Source organism: Nerophis ophidion, linkage group LG09 (genome assembly GCF_033978795.1).
Source record: "Nerophis ophidion isolate RoL-2023_Sa linkage group LG09, RoL_Noph_v1.0, whole genome shotgun sequence".
Classification (NCBI taxonomy): Eukaryota; Metazoa; Chordata; class Actinopteri; order Syngnathiformes; family Syngnathidae; genus Nerophis; species Nerophis ophidion.
In genome coordinates, this window is record NC_084619.1 from 50,654,743 (window position 1) to 50,674,355 (window position 19,613).

A 19,613-nucleotide genomic window follows, 5' to 3' on the forward strand; every position below is an offset into this window, starting at 1 on the left:
TACAAGATTTACAGGCAACATACCACTTCCCCTTCAAACTCTCCTGGATAAACTGAAATTCTTGTTTCCAATCGTTCTGGAGCTTGCAAGCGTATTTCTTCATTTTGCTCGTCGTCGGTGTAATATATTGGTTTGGAGTCAATAACCAGGCGACGTGATGAAGTTACGTTTTTTTACTGTGGGCTTCAGAACAGACTCCCTAATGCATGTTCCTTGACTGCACTTAAATGTAGAATATATTTACATTCTATTCTATGTACAGTAGATGGCAGTATTGTCCTGTTTAAGAGGGTCACAACATTGAGTAATGTCTGGAGCTAGAGGGGCGTGGCCTCCAGCTCCGCCTGCATTTCGGGAGATTTTCGTGAGAAAATTTGTCCCGGGTGGTTTTCGGGAGAGGCGCTGAATTTCGGGAGTCTCCCGGAAAATCCGAGAGGGTTGGCAATTATGCTCCCGAGCAGGCACAAGACGTTGAAACAATGTTGAGAGCTTGTTGAATTAGGTCCTGACATTGAGCAACTCAAACATAACGTTGAAACAACATGCTTTTTCACAACATTTAATCAATGTCGGGTTCTGAAGTTGATTTGACCATTCAATTTTGGTCATTAATATTTTACAACGCAAATACAACGTTGAAACAACATGCTTTTTAACAACGTTTATTCAATGTCAGATTGTGCCGTTGATTTGACCATTGAAATTTGATTATTTCCCAACCAACAAGGTAGATCCAACGTTGGACATCAACGTTGTCTCAATTTACAGGTACACCTATTTTGCAATGTTGTTTCAAAGTCAGTTTTAAAGGACATGTATGTATAATCAACATTGTATCAATGTCTTGTGCCTGCTGGGTGAGTTCTGTTAGAGTGTTCGTCAAGTGCTGAAGTGCAAAGAACCGGCTAAGTCGGCAACCGGGCGTGACTTCACACACAACCCAGGTACCATAAGATGGCACCTTTGGATTTTGCGTGAATCTGTGCCCGGTAAGACCGGCGGGATGCGGTCGGTGCCGCAAAAGCACCGGCTTTCAGACCCATCCTTAGTCACATAGGCCAAACTGTCTACTGTCCATCATGTTTAGGTTTATTTAAAAGCATAACTTGTGTTTGCCTGTGATGAGGTGGCGACTTGTTCAGGGTGTACTCCGCCTTCCGCCCGATTATAGCTGAGATAGGCTCCAGTGCCCCCCGCGACCCCGAAGGGAATAAGCGGTAGAAAATGGATGGATGTATGAATGGAACTAGTATTTGCACACCTGTTCCAACTGTGTTGATACCGGGATTTCTTTGGTTTGGTTTGCTGTCATTGTTTTTCAATTATTTTTTCACTATATGATCACATTCTATTTTTCTTTAATCTTTTCCTATAATCTATGACAGTTATTCTCAAACTGTGGTACGTCTGTGTACCACAGTCCGTCTAGTGGTACGCCAAAGAAGCACTTGATTTTCCTCTAAATTTGAACACAGTGTTACTGTTCAAACAGTGCTTAATGTTACAGTGGCCAAATATATTCAATATACTAGTAAATAAAAACCACTGCCTTGTTGTGAATACTTAGGTCTACTATACTACTGTATCTTAATGTTAAAGTTAAAGTACCGATGATTGTCACACACACTGGGTGTGGTGAAATTTGTCCTCTGCATTTGACCCATCCCCTTGTTCACCCCCTGGGAGGTGAGGGGAGCAGTGAGCAGCAGCGGTGGCCACGCCCGGGAATCATTTTTGCTGATTTAACCCCCAATTCCAACCCTTGATGCTGAGTACCAAGCAGGGAGGTAATGGGTCGTATTTTCATAGTCTTTGGTATTACTCGGCCCGGGTTTGAACTCAAAACCTACCGATCTCAGGGCGGACACTCTAACCACTAGGCCAGTGGTTCTTAACATTTTTTCAGTGATGTACCCCCTGTGAACATTTTTTTAATTCAAGTACCCCCTAATCAGAAGAAAGCATTTTTGGTTGAAAAAAAGAGATAAAGAAGCAAAATACAGCACTATGTCATCAGTTTCTGATTTATTACATTGTATAACAATGCAAATTATTGCTCATTTGTAGTGGTCTTTCTTGAACTATTTGGAAAAAAATATATAAAAATAACTAAAAACTTGTTGAAAAATAAACACGTGATTCAATTTTAAATACATATTTCTACACATAGAAGTAATCATCAACTTAAAGTGCCCTCTTTGGGGATTGTAATAGAGATCCATCTGGATTCATCAACTTAATTCTAAACATTTCTTCACAAAAAAAGAAATCTTTAACATCAATATTTATGGAACATTATGGAACATGTCCACAAAAAATCTAGCTGTCAACACTGAATATTGCATTGTTGCATTTCTTTTCACAGTTTATGAACTTACATTCATATTTTGTTGAAGTATTATTCAATAAATATATCTATAAAGGATTTTTGAATTGTTGCTATTTTTTAGAATATTTTTAAAACATCTCACGTACCCCTTGGCATACCTTCAAGTACCCCCAGGGGTACGCGTACCCCCATTTGAGAACCACTGCACTAGGCCACTGAGTAGGTCATTATTATAGGTTATTATAGCAATCTGAGGGTTACTGGTTCAATCCCCACCTTCTACCATCCTTGTCACGTCTGTTGTGTCCTTGGGCAAGACACTTCACCCTTGCTCCTGATGTGTCCTGGTGAGCGCCTTGCATGGCAGCTCCCGCCATCAGTGTGTGAATGGGTGAATGTGGAAATAGAGTCAAAGCGCTTTGAGTACCTTGAAAGTAGAAAAGCGCTATACAAGTATAACCCATTTACCAATATTGGTTATTGTTTATTATTGTAGTGGTACTTAGAGAGACATTTTTTTTTCTGAGGTGGTACTTGGTGGAAAAAAAACGAGAACCACTGATCTATGCTTTAATGTTTTTGTGGTACCCATTGGGCTAAATGGGTGCTAAATATTGCGTCATTTGTTGTGTGCTGGTATGACAAAAAGATCCTTGAATCTTTTAACACTTCATTTTCAACAAACATGAGAGGTTAAGACGTGTGACTCAATACCTAGCATGTGTGCGTCGAGTGGTGTCCAGCAGGAAAATATGACTTTATTAACATTTCGAGATGAAGACTTCAGCGTCCGGCGATGTTATGACTCTGTCATTCCCCAGTGCTCACAATGATTACGTCACACACGCTGATGTCTGCTCCCCGCCACTTTTATCCTTTTATATTTTTCTTAATTTCCCTCCTGACTCTTATTGTTCCTTTTGTCGGCGTGTCCCTCTCCTGCAGATCACAGTTCGCAGGCAATGGAAGCACGTGTACGACGAGTTGGGCGGCAACCCGAGCAGCACCAGCGCCGCCACCTGCACGCGGAGACACTACGAGAGGTCAGTCCGTATTGGATGTTGCTCCCATAAATAACAAATGTATGCGTTTCATTTCGGTATTTGCACCCATAAACACAAATGTATGAGTTTCACTCAGTCCAGGGGAATGTTTTTTATGGAAATAACCCAACCCCTTGTGTTATCTCATTGCATTTCAATTTCATTATTTAATATAAGAACGCTCATTTGTGACATTGCAGTATGGTGGATCATGTATATGAAAGTTACGTAACACACACAAAACATTGTGTTAAATAAATACAATAAAATAATTGAAAATGTACACAGTATCAAAATGTTGGGATATAATATTTCTATTAATATTTTTTTGTATATCAAATGTATTACCTTGTATTCTGACCTGCATAATTAATGAATCATTTTTGTTTTACACATTTTTAATTACATTTTTAATATTTAACTTTAACAATCATCAAAATAATTTGGATAAAATAATGATGATCATAATGATCATCACCATCATGATAATGATAACAACCAAATAATAGCTATGATTATTAGTATTTATGATAATGTCAATAATAATAATATTTGTATTTTATGTAATAATAATAATTACTATAAACAAATGTTTAAATAGCCCTGCGATGAGTTGGCGACTTGTCCAGGGTGTACCCCGCCTTCCGCCCGATTGTAGCTGAGATAGGCACCAGCGACCCCAAAGGGAATAAGCGGTAGAAAATGGATGGGTGGAATAATAATTACTATAAACAAATGTTTAAATAGCCCTGCGATGAGGTGGCGACTTGTCCAGGGTGTAAACCACCTTCCGCCCGATTGTAGCTGAGATAGGCACCAGCGCCCCCCGAAACCCCAAAGGGAATAAGCGGTAGAAATGGATGGATGGAAATGTTTAAATATAATGACAAAATAATTTGTATGTCGTAATAATGAATATTATTATCATAAGTCCTCAATAATTATAAATAACTAAATCATTTGTGTATAATAATAATTATAAATCTAGTAGTACTAATAATATTTTTTTCTATTATTTGATTTTGTTATTATTGATGATATTATTATTATTATTACTACAATTACTCTGATAACTAATTTATTAAATACCTCTGAATAATATTAACCCGGACTAGATGTATTTTTTTATGTACAAAAACATAGTAATAAAAAACTGATTTAATAAAAAATACACAATGATGAAAACTGTATCTTAAAAAAATATGATAATAATAAAAGTAAAATATACTGATAATAATTATTAAGATTATCATAATTTAAAAATAAAATCCTCATCATTTTTTTGTATTTTTATTTTTATTGTATCTATTTTGTTTTTAAATTATATGATAACAAATAGTTCCATTGTTCTTAATATAGTTATTATTATTATATTATTTCAAATACAAATTTCATCATGGCCCGATTGTAGCTGAGATAGGCGCCAGCGCCCCCCGCGACCCCAAAGGGAATAAGCGGTAGGAAATGGATGGATGGAATGATAATTACTATAAACAAATGTTTAAATAGCCTTGCGATGAGGGGGCGATTTGTCCAGGGTGTACCCCGCCTTCCGCCCGATTGTAGCTGAGATAGGCACCAGCGCCCCTCGCGACCCCAAAGGGAATAAGCAGTAGAAATGGATGGATGGAAATGTTTGAATATAATGACAAAATAATTTGTACGTAGTAATAATGAATATTATTATCATCAGTCCTCAATAATTATAAAAAACTAAATCATTTGTGTGTAATAATAATTATGCATCTAGTAGTACTAATATTTTTTTTCTATTATTTGATTTTGTTATTATTGATGTTATTATTATTATTACTGCAATTACTCTAATAACTAATTTATTAAATACCTCTGAATAATATTAACCCAGACTAGATGTATTTTTGAATGTACAAAAACATAATAATAAAAAACTGATTTAATAAAAAATACACAATGATGAAAATTGTATTTTAAAAGAATATGATAATAATACAAGTAAAATATACTGATAATAATTATTAAGATTATCCTAATTTAAAAATAAAATCCTCATCATTTTTTGTATTTTTATTTTTATTGTATCTATTTTATTTTTAAATTATATGATAACAAATAATTACATTGTTCTTAATATAGTTATTATTATTATATTATTACAAATACAAATTTCATCATGGCCCAACTGTAGCTGAGATAGGCACCAGCGCCCCCCGCGACCCCAAAGGGAATAAGCGTTAGAAATGGATGGATGGAAATGTTTAAATATAATGACAAAATAATTTGTATGTCGAAATAATGAATATTATTATCATCAGTCCTCAATAATTAGAAATAACTAAATCATTTGTGTATAATAATAATTATAAATCTAGTAGTACTAATATAATTTTTTTCCATTATTTGATTTTGTTATTATTGATGTTATTATTATTATTACTACAATTACTCTAATAACTAATTTATTAAATACCTCTGAATAATATTAACCCAGACTAGATGTATTTTTGAATGTACAAAAACATAATAATAAAAAACTGATTTAATGAAAAATACACGATGATGAAAATTGTATCTTAAAAAAATATGATAATAATACAAGTAAAATATACTGATAATAATTATTAAGATTATCATAATTTAAAAATAAAATCTTCATCATTTTTTTGTATTTTTATTTTTATTGTATCTATTTTGTTTTTAAATTATATTATAACAAATAGTTACATTTTTCTTAATATAGTTATTATTATTATATTATTACAAATACAAATTTCATCATGGCCCGTTTGTAGCTGAGATAGGCACCAGCGCCCCCTGCGACCCTAAAGGGAATAAGCAGTAGAAAATGGATTTTTGGAATAATAATTACAATAAACAAATGTTTAAATAGCCTTGCGATGAGGTGGCGACTTGTCCAGGGTGTACCCCGCCTTCCGGCCGATTGTAGCTGAAATAGGCACCAGCGCCCCCCGCGACCCCAAAGGGAATAAGCGGTAGAAAATGGATGGATGGAAATGTTTAAATATAATGACAAAATAATTTGTATGTAGTAATAATAAATATTATTATCATCAGTCCTCATTAATTATAAATAACTAAATCATGTGTGTATAATAATAATTACAAATCCAGTAGTACTAATAATATTTTTTTCTATTATTTGATTTTGTTATTATTGATGTTATTATTATTATTACTACAATTACTCTAATAACTAATTTATTAATTACCTCTGAATGATATTAACCCAGACTAGATGTATTTTTTAATGTACAAAAACATGGTAATAAAAAACTGATTTAATAAAAAATACACAATGATGAAAATTGTATCTTAAAAAAATATGATATTAATACAAGTAAAATATACTGATAATAATTATTAAGATGATCATAATTTAAAAATAAAATCATAATTTTTTTGTATTTTATTTTTATTGTATCTATTTTGTTTTTAAATTATATGATAACAAATAATTACATTGTTCTTAATATGATTATATAATTACAAATACAATTTTCATCATTTTGTATTGATATTTTTACTGTATATTTTTTCGTTTACATGTGTTTGTGTACATAATAATTAAATCTATCCATTTGCGTCTTTTCATTGTATATATTTTTTTGTACTAACCTGTGTTTTTGTACACAAAAACAAATCCATTCATTTGCATCTGCTTTCACGGTATGATTATTTTTAATGCGCTCAAATCTTTTATCAAGTACATTTAAAATATGGACAGGTTAATATTATTCCGAAGTGTGTGATAAATTATTAAGTAAGAGTCTTGCATGTTTAATTTAAATATCAACACTCCTAACTCGTAGGGAGAGAAAGATCAAATATTGATTGGCGACGTGGGATTTCTATATGACATAACGAGGAATACTTTCATGAGGGCATCTCATCTTTATATGAATACATTTGATATTCTATTAATAAACTATAAAAAAGAAGTGAGCCTCAGATTCTCGGCGAACATAAGAACGTCATGTAAGCAGAGGATCATATCTGCCTGACTCTCTAATGCCTTCCTTATGGATCCTAATCAATTCATGATGAGATGAGATTCACTTATTTTCCCAGGATTAATTGATCAGTTTCGCGGCTCTATGGAACCAATTAGCCTGTGAGCGGCGCCCGTGTGTGACGAGCAGGAATTATTTAAAAGCCGAAAATGACTGCCGTGTTTTGAATTACACACACACACGCACACACACTCTGTACAAGTACAGTATGCGGCCTTCAGTCCCTCCCTCCTCTATGAGGAGTGGCTCAATGGAGAGAGCTAATGTAATCTTCATCTCAACACATCATCAAGATGCTGCAGAAACTCCTCATCATAATCACTGAGACGCTATTACTAAATTAAAGCAAGCATATGGGCATAAGCCTGAGGGAGCGCTCAGGGTGTGAAGCGTGCACACACACACACATACACACACACACTTACTTTCCCAAGGTTAAAGAAAGAGTAACTTCCCCAACAAAAGATAAGAGGTCGCTCACGATGCAGGTCGTTCTCCCCTCCAGCAAGTGCTGCGTGCATGTGTGTGTGTGCGTGTGTGTTGCATCAACCCAGTTTAAGCTTACACACACACACACACACCTGTCAGTACAGTCATATTCCAACACCATATGGGGATCGAGGGAGGCTGCGATTGTACGCTTAGAGCAAGCGCCGTAGCAGGAAATATTCACTGATGAGAACGCGTACTTGATATTTGTGCAAAGTATTAATAACCTCTACTTTATGCTCAAGGCTCAAAATGGAATAAGCTGTCCTTATTTCTACTAAGTAAAACACACCATTTTTAATATGACATGTTTTCACGCTCCTTTGCAGCATATATCGGATTATTCCACAGTTAGCATTTGTTGTGTTGGGATCATGTTTTAATAACATTTTGCAGCTGCATTATTTACTTAGTGTAATAAAATGTCCCCAAACTTGGTAGTGTAAACCAGGCGTTCTTACCCTTTTTGACCTCCGGCCCCAACTTTTCCACTACAGAGGGGCCCTTGATCTACTCCAGTGGTTCTCAACCTTTTTTCAGTGATGACCCCCTGTGAACATTTTTTTAATTCAAGTACCCCCTAATCAGAGCAAAACATTTTTGGTTGAAAAAAAGAGATAAAGAAGTAAAATACAGCACTATGTCATCAGTTTCTGATTCATTAAATTGTATAACAGTGCAAAATATTGCAAATTTTTAGTTGTCTTTCTTGAACTATTTGGAAAAAAATATATAAAAATAACTAAAAACTAAAAAATAAACAAGTGATTCAATTATAAATAAAGATTTCTACACATAGAAGTAATCATCAACTTAAAATGCCCTCTTTGGGGATTCTAATAGAGATCCATCTGGATTCATCAACTTAATTCTAAACATTTCTTCACAAAAAAATAAATCTTTAACATCAATATTTATGAAACATGTCCACAAAAAAATCGAGCTGTCAACACTGAATATTGCATTGTTGCATTTCTTTTCACAGTTTATAAACTTACAGTCATATTTTGTTGAAGTATTATTCAATAAATATATTTATAAAGTATCTTTAAATTGTTGCTATTTTTAGAATAGTTTTTAAAAATCTATTGTACCCCTTGGCATACATTCAAGTACCCCCAGGGGTACGCGTACCCCCATTTGAGAACCACTGACCTACTCAAATATCAACACAGAGTTGTGAATTAGTGTGAATTATATTTATATAGCGCTTTTCTTTAGTGACTCAAAGCGCTTTTACATAGTTAAACCCAATATCTAAGTTAAATTTAAACCAATGTGGCTGGCACTGGGAGCAGGTGGGTAAAGTGTCTTGCCCAAGGACACAACGGTAGTAACTAGGATGGCCAAAGTGGGGACCTGGAACCCTCAAGTTGCTGGCACGGCCGCTCCACCATTCTTACTCTTGATTTGAAATTATTTTCAACATTCCTACGGTTCACAACCTTGTCAAATGATATGAAACTATGTGTTAATCACAAAAAATATATATTTATTTCGCACATAAACCTTATGTCCGGCTGATAAGAAAAAAAATTTAGTAATATGAGAGGGGACTCATATAAACCTGATTCAATATTAAATACACCCACAATTATGCAGTAATAAAATAAATCAAGTCTATTAATAATGAATATTATTACATAATATGTGATGGCGTTTACTCACCTGTCTCCTCTGTACTCAGCCATGCATTCATGTGTTCATACATGTGTGTGTGTGTTTGGTAATTGTGTGCGATGATGTGGAATGTGGGACATCAAGGTTATTGTTTTTAAGTCTGTAAAGCACTTTGTGTTGCATTTCTTTTATGTATGAAAAGCACTATATAAATCAAGTTTGAATGATTGACCGCGAAAAGGACAAGCGGTAGTAAATGGATGGATGGCTGGAAATTACATTTTTTAACTATACGGTCAATAAAATGTAAGTGAAACTGCAGCTTTATCACTTCAGTTATAATATTTGCACTTTAGAAACTTCTCCATGACTTTATCTCAGACTTTTTCTGTTTGATATTGTCACCACTGCCACAAGTGGTGGAAAAGTGTATTACAACCGAGTACTGCACCACAGCTTAGAAACATATTTTTTGCCGGGGCCCAACAATGGTTAAAGGCCTACTGAAACCCACTACTACCGACCACGCAGTCTGTTAGTTTATACATCAATGATGAAATATTAACATTGCAACACATGCCAATACGGCCGGTTTAGTTTACTAAATTGCAATTCTAAATTTCCCGCGGAGTTGAAAACGTCAAGGAATGATGAGGCATGCGCGTGACGTCACGGACTGTCAAGAAATATTAGCGCAGCACCATTTGTGGCTAAAAGTCGTCTCTTTTCATCGCGCAATTACACAGTATTCTGGACATCTGTGTTGCTGAATCTTTTGCAATTTGTTCAATTAATAATGGAGAAGTCAAAGTAGAAAGATGGAGTTGGGAAGCTTTAGCCTTTAGCCACACAAACACACGGTGATTCCCTGTTTAAAATTCCCGGAGGTGAAGCTTTACTATGGATCAGAGCGGTCAAGCGAACATGGATCCCGACCACTTGTCAACCGGCAGGTTTCGGGGACAAAATTGTGTTAAAAAGTCGCCTCTTACCGGAGTTCTGTGGAGTTTGCGCCATCTTTGTATCTGCCGTGACGTCCCTCAGACACTGGCCTCAAGACACCCGTGGACACAATCCTCTGACTATCAGGTACTATTTAATCTCACTAAAACACTAGCAACACAATAGGAAGATAAGGGATTTCCCAGAATTATCCTAGGAAATGTGTCTGAAAACATCTGAATCCGTCCCAATGCAATCGCCTTTTATTTTTTTACTTTATTTATTTATTTAAATTTTTTCTAGTCCTCCGCTATCAATATAATCATCCACAAATCTTTCATCCTCGCTCAAATTAATGGGGAAATTGACGTTTTCTCGGTCCGAATAGCTCTTGCTGCTGGAGGCTCCCATTATAAACAATGTGAGGGCGTGAGGAGCCCTTACCCTTGTGACGTCATCGTCTGCGACTTCCGGTAAAGGCAGGGCTTTTTTATCAGCACCAAAAGTTGCAAACTTTATCGTCGATGTTCTCTACTAAATCCTTTCAGCAAAAATATGGCAATATCGCGAAATGATCAAGTATGACACACAGAATGGACCGTTTAAATAAGAAAATCTCATTTCAGTAGGCCTTTAAGAAAAATTGTGACATTTAAATAAATCTGTAATTTGCCAGAGCTTGCACATTTGACCCTGAAAGTGCCTAAAACAGTTGTATGGACCAAATTGGGCAATTTATGTTACAGAAAATTGTGTTTTCTACTGTTGCGTGAGGCGATGGTGAATGTTTATGGGGTCATGGGAGGCAGGACGAGGCCGCAGAGGTTGGGAGTGCTTCACGGCTGACAGAAAATAACGCTGAATCAATACAATGCCATAATATAACACACACACACACACACCGCGGCGACGAACATGGAGGATGAGCGCGGCTTCCATGGGGTCATTTTAGCTGAGCGCGGTGGTTCGGGCCGCTCGGAGGGCAATTAGCCGGCTTGTATTAGCTCAGCAAACACGGCCATTGTGGGCGCATGATGAATGAGGCTGTTTGCGAGCGCGCTGAAGTGTGCGTTTGCTCCCCGGAGGCGTCTTTGTTTCCCACCTTTAATCATTAGTCAATGCGCTACAGAAACATAATTCAGTGGGAGAAGGGAATGTACAAACTGGCCGGTGGAGACACAAACGCGTCCCGGCGACACAACGACGCTACAAAGGATGATATTTAGGTTTAGTTCGGGTTTTACGTATAAGTCATATCACCTGGTTTCCTAGGAGATGGTATTGGTAAAAGACGGTAACTACAATTGACATACTGTACGTCAGGGGTGTCAAACTCAAATACAGAGTGGGCCAAAATTCTAAATTGAACAAAGCTGCGGGCCAATGTTGAACAACTTCACCTTTAATAGGGACTCAAGCAAGTTTTGCATTGAATATTGAACAAGCAAGGCTTATATAACTTTATAGTGACATGCAAAATCGAGTTTTGTTGGTAGCGGGGGTGTATATTGTAGCGTCCCGGAAGAGTTAGTGCTGCAAGTGGGTCTGGGTATATGGTGTGTTGTGTTTTTGTTGTGTTACGGTGCGGATGTTCTCCCGAAATGTGTTTGTCATTCTTGTTTGGTGTGGGTTCACAGTGTGGTGTAACAGTGTTAAAGTTGTTTATACGGCCACCCTCAGTGTGACCTGTATGGCTGTTGACCAAGTATGCCTTGCATTCACTTGTGTGTGTGTAGAAGCCGCATATATTACGTCAGTGGTTCTGAACCTTTTTTCAGTGATGTACCCCCTGTGAACATTTTTTTAATTCAAGTACCCCCTAATCAGAGCAAAGCATTTTTGGTTGAAAAAAAGAGATAAAGAAGTAAAATACAGCACTACGTCATCAGTTCTGATTTATTAAATTGTATAATAGTGCAAAATATTGCTCATTTGTAGTAGTCTTTCTTGAACATTTGGAAAAAAAAAGATATAAAAATAACTAAAAACTTGTTGAAAAATAAACAAGTGATTCATTTATGAATAAATATTTCTACACATAGAAGTACGTAATCATCGACTTAAAGTGCCCTCTTTGGGGATTGTATTAGAGATCCATCTGGATTCATGAATTTAATTCAAAACATTTCTTCACAAAAAAATTAATCTTTAACATCAATATTTATGGAACATGTTCACAAAAAATCTAGATGTCGACACTAAATATTGCATTGTTACATTTTTTTCACAGTTTATGAACTTACATTCATATTTTGTTGAATTATTATTCAATAAATATATTTATAAAGGATTTTTGAATTGTTAGTATTTTTAGAATATTTTAAAAAAATCTCACATACTCCTTCGCATACCTTCAAGTACCCCCAGGGGTACGCGTACCCCCATTTGAGAACCACTGACCTAGAGTAAGTTTTCATGCTGTATCAAATTTAGTCAACAAACGCGACCAACCATGGATGTTTACGCTGACTTGGTCAGGCGGTTTTTAGTCACAAGTAGATAGATCAGGCAGTGTTAACAGATGTAGGAATTCTGTAAAATTGTTTAAAATCTCATAACTATTTGAGGTTGAATTTGCTATCGGCAAACAGACAGGATACATATTGAATAAGTGTCGTTATTTAAAGGGGAAACTGCTTCATAAGCAAAATTGTATTTACTGTTTAACTGTAGCAATGTGTACTGATAACCGCCAATCGGGTATTTAACATAATTTTCCTCAAAATATGATCATATTTAGCTTGAGAGATAATAACTTGTTATTCCCCAGCTGGGACCAGGACTTGATGGGTTTGTCGACATAAGCGGGTCGCACTGTATCAAAAGGGCGTAAGTCGGTAGTATAACTGAACAGCAGATAACCTCTGCTAATTGTACTGGTTTTAATTTTATCATGGTGAATGGCGTTCATGAGAGAAAAAAATCAATAACGTCCAAGTCAAGTTCTGCTGCTGCTGCTGTTAGCATGGGGGGCTTTAATGATATTTATTTAAAACATTTCCCCGAGATGAGCTGTCAGAGCTGCGGCGCTCCGAATTAAAAATGAGGTCATGAAAAAGATGGCATCAATAACCTTGAAATAGACTATACTTTTTTTCTTCCTCTTCTTCTGTTCCATTTTCACTGCTCCCTCTCTCCCTTCCCGTGCGCCCAAACTCTTTCTTTCATTATACAGGTCAGCGCCTTCTAACAGCTCCTACATTTTTAATCTCGCCCGCTTTTCCCACCGTGATCTCTTGTTACACAAACATCAAGTTTATTCCACAGCACCGCTTCCTTTCCTCTCGTCACTGTGCTGTTTCTCTTGGGGCGGGAATGTTGCCGTATCCATGGCATCAACATAAGCAATTTAATATCATTTTCTATTTAAAATCACAGACAGAAGACAAAACCACCATATTGTAGGGTAAAAGCCGGCATATGTATTCAAAACAGTTTACACAGATACAGAAAAATATAATGTAAATATGTATATATAAAAAAATATAATGTAAATATGTATATATAATGTGTTTATGTATACTGTATATATACAGTATATATATATATACATATATGTATATATATATATTATATATTATATATAATATATATATACAGTTTATATGCGGTATATATATCCAGTATGCTGTATATGTGTGTGTATGTATATATTTTCTATATATGTGTATGTATATATATAGATGCATGTATATGTGTGTTTATATTATGTATATATACTGTATATGTGTCTGTATATATGTATTTATTTATTTATTTATATATATATATACTTACTAATATGCGCCACACTGTGAACCCACACCAAACAAGAATGACAAACACATTTCGGGAGAACATTGGCACTGTAACACAACATAAACACAAAAGAACAAATACCCAGAATTCCAATGTATCCCTACTCTTCTGGGCTACATTACACCCCCAATAGCACCAAACCACGCCGCTTCAACCAACGCACGGAGGGGGTGGGGGGATTTGGTGCTAGCGGGGGTGTATAATGTGGCCAGGAAGAGTAGGGAGTAAATGGGATTCTGGGTACTTGTTCTTTTGTGTTTATGTTGTGTTACAGTGCCAATGTTATCCTGAAATGTGTTTGTCCTTCTTGTTTGGTGTGGGTTCACAGTTTGGCGCATATTAGTAAAAGTGTTAAAGTTGTTTAAACGGGCACCCTCTGTCATGATCCGCCTCTTCGATCATGTCATATTCTGTTTTTGTTCCGTCTTTGTATCACATCCTGTTTAGTATTTGTCTTCCTTAGTTCCTGGTGGCACTTCCTGTTTATTTCCGTTGCCATAGTTACGTATTAGTGTCACCTGCATCTTGTTTTTTACGCACACCTGCCTTGTGATTACGTTCCATATTTAAGCCTGCCTTTTTCGTTACTCGCTCTCGCAGTCTAGTTTGCTGATCGATGCAACTGCTGACGTCGCTAATTCCTATTGTAGTAAAAGTATTTTTGTATTCGTTAGCTTACACGCTATTCCTTTGTTTGTGTCCGTAGCTCACATGCTAGCGCTTTCAGTTTTTTCTAGCTCCCATGCTATTTCTGTTGGTTTTGTCTTTAGTGCCTTGTGCAAGTCTTTTTGTTCTTAGTCTGTTTTATAGTAGAAATAAATCCAAATGTCTTACCTTCACGCTGTGTCCAGTCCGCATGCATTATCGAGAGAACGCACCCGAATAACCACAATGCCGGCTAAGCGTCACAGTAGACTGTGAGCAAAGAGACGTTCTCACGCAGCGGAGATCGATGAGTTTGATGAGATAACGGGGAAGATAGCCCAAGCGATGGAGGCTGGGACATTCCGCTACACGCCGGGTGTAGAGATGATCTGGGGGCCTGGAGGTCTCCAAGCCCCGCTCGACTCCACCTGGTCCGGTGATGTTCCCTCTCGCCCAGCTCGCACGCGCCAGCAAAGGCGGAAGTCGCGGAAAAAGGCTTCGCCTCGCGACAGCGACGCGCTAACTCCACCATCACTCTCACCACTACACAGCCAGCTTCAACCCGTCCAGGACTCCCCTCATTTGTCTTGTAAAGCCTTCTTCCATCCCTCTATGGACTCCTCTGGCTGGCCTGTCAGTCATATGTACAGCAGCCGTGATGTCACTCCTCTGACGTCTACCAAGGACAGTGGTGACGAGGAATTTTTTTTCAAAAATTCACTCCCTCAGTCATCCACACAGGACTGAAATGACACCATCAGAATTTTTACGGACATTTGTTTACAGTCTCAAATTCAGTCTTATGATTTTCAAATCCCGCCACCTGTGACTTTGGCTCCGCCCCAGTGACTCGCAGCCAAGCCTCAACCTCCAGCTAGACCTCCACCACCGGTCTTTCGTCCCGCCAAACCGCTACCTCCTCCTAGGCCGTATCCACCGGCACCACGGCTAGCTGCACCTGTAGTTAGCCCTAACCCTAGCCCTAGTCCAAGCCCTAGTCCTAGTCCGACTCGTGGTCCGAGTCCTAGCCCAAATCCTAGCCGTAGTCACAGTCACAGTCCTAGCCACAGTCATAGTTCGAGTCCTGGTCCTGGTCCTAGTCATAGTCTTAGTCATAGTCTTGGTCAAAGTCTTAATCATAGTCCGCGTGATAGTCCTAGTCCAGGTCTGGATCCCACTCCAGCACCTGACCCTATGCTGGATCCCACTCCATATATATACATATATGTGCATATATATATACATATATATTTATTGCTCATTATGTATATATATGTACTATATATATATATATATATATATATATATATATATATATATATAACATATACATATATATGCATATACATATCTGTGTGTGTGTGTATATATATATATATATATATATATACATATACGTGCATTTATATTCAGGATTGCTTATTATGTATATATATATACATATATGTGTATGTATATGTTTTATATATACATATATAGAGATACATACATATGTGTGTGTGTGTATATATATATATATGTATTTATATATATATATTTATATATATATATATATATATATATATATATATATATATATATTCCCTCGTAGTGTGTAGCGTCACCGTCGATTCCTTCAAAGGTTTGCTGTTCCAATTTCAGGCGACTACCGGTAGATGTTTTATTGATTCAGCCTTTATTCATTCCTCGCGCTATCGATGTCGCAAAGCTCGCTCTCGCTTGCCGCACTCTCTGCATCCAAAACTATATTTGTTGCTCATAATTGTCGGAAGCTGGGAGCTCACGCTGGGAATTCTAATGGAGTACAGTGTGTGTTTGCAAGAGAGGCGCAGATGTTATTCAGCGTTATCTTGCACTTGTCAGCATCTCTTTGCTTTGTCCTTGCCATACTGCAGATACATCACATAGAGTGCGTGCGTGCGTGCGTGCGTGTGCGTGTGTGTGTGTGTGCACGTTGTCTAATCCTCACATACACACATATTGTACTGTTTTTGTTTTAACCTCAGCAGTGATTATTAGAGGAACAATTACATTTCCACTTGGTTTTGTCATAAATAAACCATGGTTGAATGTAACGAAGCCATCATTCTTTAAAGCAGAAGTATGTAATCACGTGACCTTAAAGGCCTACTGAAACCCACTACTACCGACCACGCAGTCTGAAAGTTTATATATCAATGATGAAATATTAACATTGCAACACATGCCAATACGGCCGGCTTAGTTTACTAAATTGCAATTTTAAATTTCCCGCAGAGTTTCTTGTTGAAAATGTCACGTAATGATGAAGCGTGCGCGTGACATCACGGACTGTCAGGAAATATTAGCGCAGCACAACATACGGCTAAAAGTCGTCTCTTTTCATCGCGCAATTACACAGTATTCTGGACATCTGTGTTGCTGAATCTTTTGCAATTTGTTCAATTAATAATGGAGAAGTCAAAGTAGAAAGATGGAGTTGGGAAGCTTTAGCCTTTAGCCACACAAACACATGGTGATTCCTTGTTTAAAATTCCCGGAGGTGAAGCTTTACTATGGATCAGAGCGGTCAAGCAAACATGGTTCCCGAGTACTTGTCAACCGGCAGGTTTCGGTGAGAAAATTGTGTAAAAAAGTCGCCTCTTACCGGAGATCTGTGGAGTTTGTGCCGTCCTTGTATCTGCCGTGACTTCCCTCATACACTGGCCTCAAGACACCCGTGGACACACCCCTCCGACTATCAGGTACTATTCCTCCGACTATCAGGTACTATTTAATCTCACTAAAACACTAGCAACACAATAGAAATATAAGGGATTTCCCAGAATTATACTAGTAAATTCGTCTAAAAACATCTGAATCCGTTCCAATACGTTTTTTTTTAGTTTTTTTTCGAGTCCTTCGCTATCAATATCATCATCCACAAATCTTTCATCCTCGTTCAAATTAATGGGGGAATTGACGTTTTCTCGGTCTGAACAGCTCTTACTGCTGGAGGCTCCCATTAAAAACAATGTGAGGACATGAGGAGCCCTCACCCTTGTGACGTCATCGTCTGTGACTTCTCTGCTTTTTTATCAGCACCAAAAGTTGCAAACGTTATCGTCGATGTTCTCTACTAAATCCTTTCAGCAAAAATATGGCAATACTGTGAAATGATCAAGTATGACACATAGAATGGACCTGCTATCCCCGTTTGAATAAGAAAATCTCATTTCAGTAGGCCTTTAAAGTTCATACTTGTGGATGCCTCATGACTTTAAAAGAAGGCCAATGACAGTATATAATAGTGGAAAAGTTGGGCCTCGAGATCAAAAAGGTTAAGAACCACTGGTTTAATCTACAAAAAATTTTAACAACACTCCGTAAACGTGTGGGAACTGAAGAAACCAATTTTTGAAGCTTTTCAGGTGGAATTATTTCCCATTCTTGCTTGATGCACAGCTTAAGTTGTTCAACAGGCCTGGGTCTCCGTTGTGGTATTTTAGGCTTCCTATTGTGCCACACATTTTTAATGGGAGACAGGTCTGGAGTACACACAGGCCAGTCTAGTACCCGCACTCTTTTACTATGAAGCCACACAGTTGTAACAGGTGGCTTGGCATTGTCTTGCTGAAATAAGCAGGGGCGTCTATGATATCGTTGCTTGGATGGCAACTTATGTTGCTCCAAAACCTGTATGGACCTTTCAGCAATACTGGTGCCTTCACAAATGTGTAAGTTACCATCCCTTGGGCAAAAAAACACCCCCATACCATCAAAGATGCTGGCGTTTTTTAACTTTGCAATCTGGATGGTTCCTTTCCTCTTTGGTCCGGAGGACGCAACGTCCACAGTTTCCAAAACCAATTTGAAATGTGGACTCGTCAGACCACAGAACACTTTTCCACTTGCCATCAGTCCATCTTAGATGAGCTCGGCCCAGCCAAGCCGGCGGCGTTTCTGGGTGTTGTTGATGAATGACTTTCGCTTTGCATAGTTGGGTTTTAACTTGCACTTACAGACGTGGCAACGAACTGTAGTTACTGACAGTGGTTTTCCGACGTGTTGCTGAGCCCATGTGGTGATAGCCTTTACACGCTGATGTCGCTTTTTGATGCAGTACCGCCTGAAGGATCCAAGGTCCGTAATATCATCGCTTGCGTGCAGTGATTTCTCCAGATTCTCTGAACTTTTTGATGATATTACGGACCGTAGATGGTGAAATCCCTAAATTCCTTGCAATAGTGTTGAACAATGTTGTTCCTAAACAAAACAATTTGATAAGTGCATAATTGATCATTTTAAATGCACATACAGAACCCAATTTATTGCGATGATTTTTGTTTAAAGGCGAACATTATCACAATTTCAGAAGGGTTAAAACCAATAAAAATCAGTTCCCAGTTGCTTATTTTATTTTTTAAAGTGTTTTTCAAAATTTTACCGATCATGGAATATCCCAAAAGAAGGCTTTAAAGTGCCTGATTTTCTCTATCTGTAAATCCACTGTCCATTTTCCTGTGACGTCACATAGTGATGCCAGTACAAACAAACATGGCGGATAGCACAGCAAGATAAAGCGACATTAGCTCGGATTCAGACTCGGATTTCAGCGGCTTAAACGATACAACAGATTACGCATGTATTGAAACGGATGGTTGGAGTTTGGAGGCAGATAGCGAAAACGAAATTGAAGAAGAAACTGAAACTATTGAGCAAATATCTATTGAAGCTATTCGGCGATCGCCTTCTAACCAATGATTGCATCTTTTGACC

At 37.3% G+C, this 19,613-nt stretch overlaps 1 protein-coding gene across 1 annotated transcript in view; it reads left to right on the forward strand.

The window, feature by feature from the left end:
• LOC133559425 (AT-rich interactive domain-containing protein 5B-like) overlaps nt 1–19,613 on the forward strand; it is a 305,977-nt gene that overhangs the window by 261,348 nt on the left and 25,016 nt on the right. Inside the window, exon 8 of the mRNA XM_061911167.1 lies at nt 3,275–3,372. Within this exon, the coding sequence (XP_061767151.1) occupies nt 3,275–3,372 (98 nt within the window). The remainder of the gene's footprint in view (nt 1–3,274; nt 3,373–19,613) is intronic.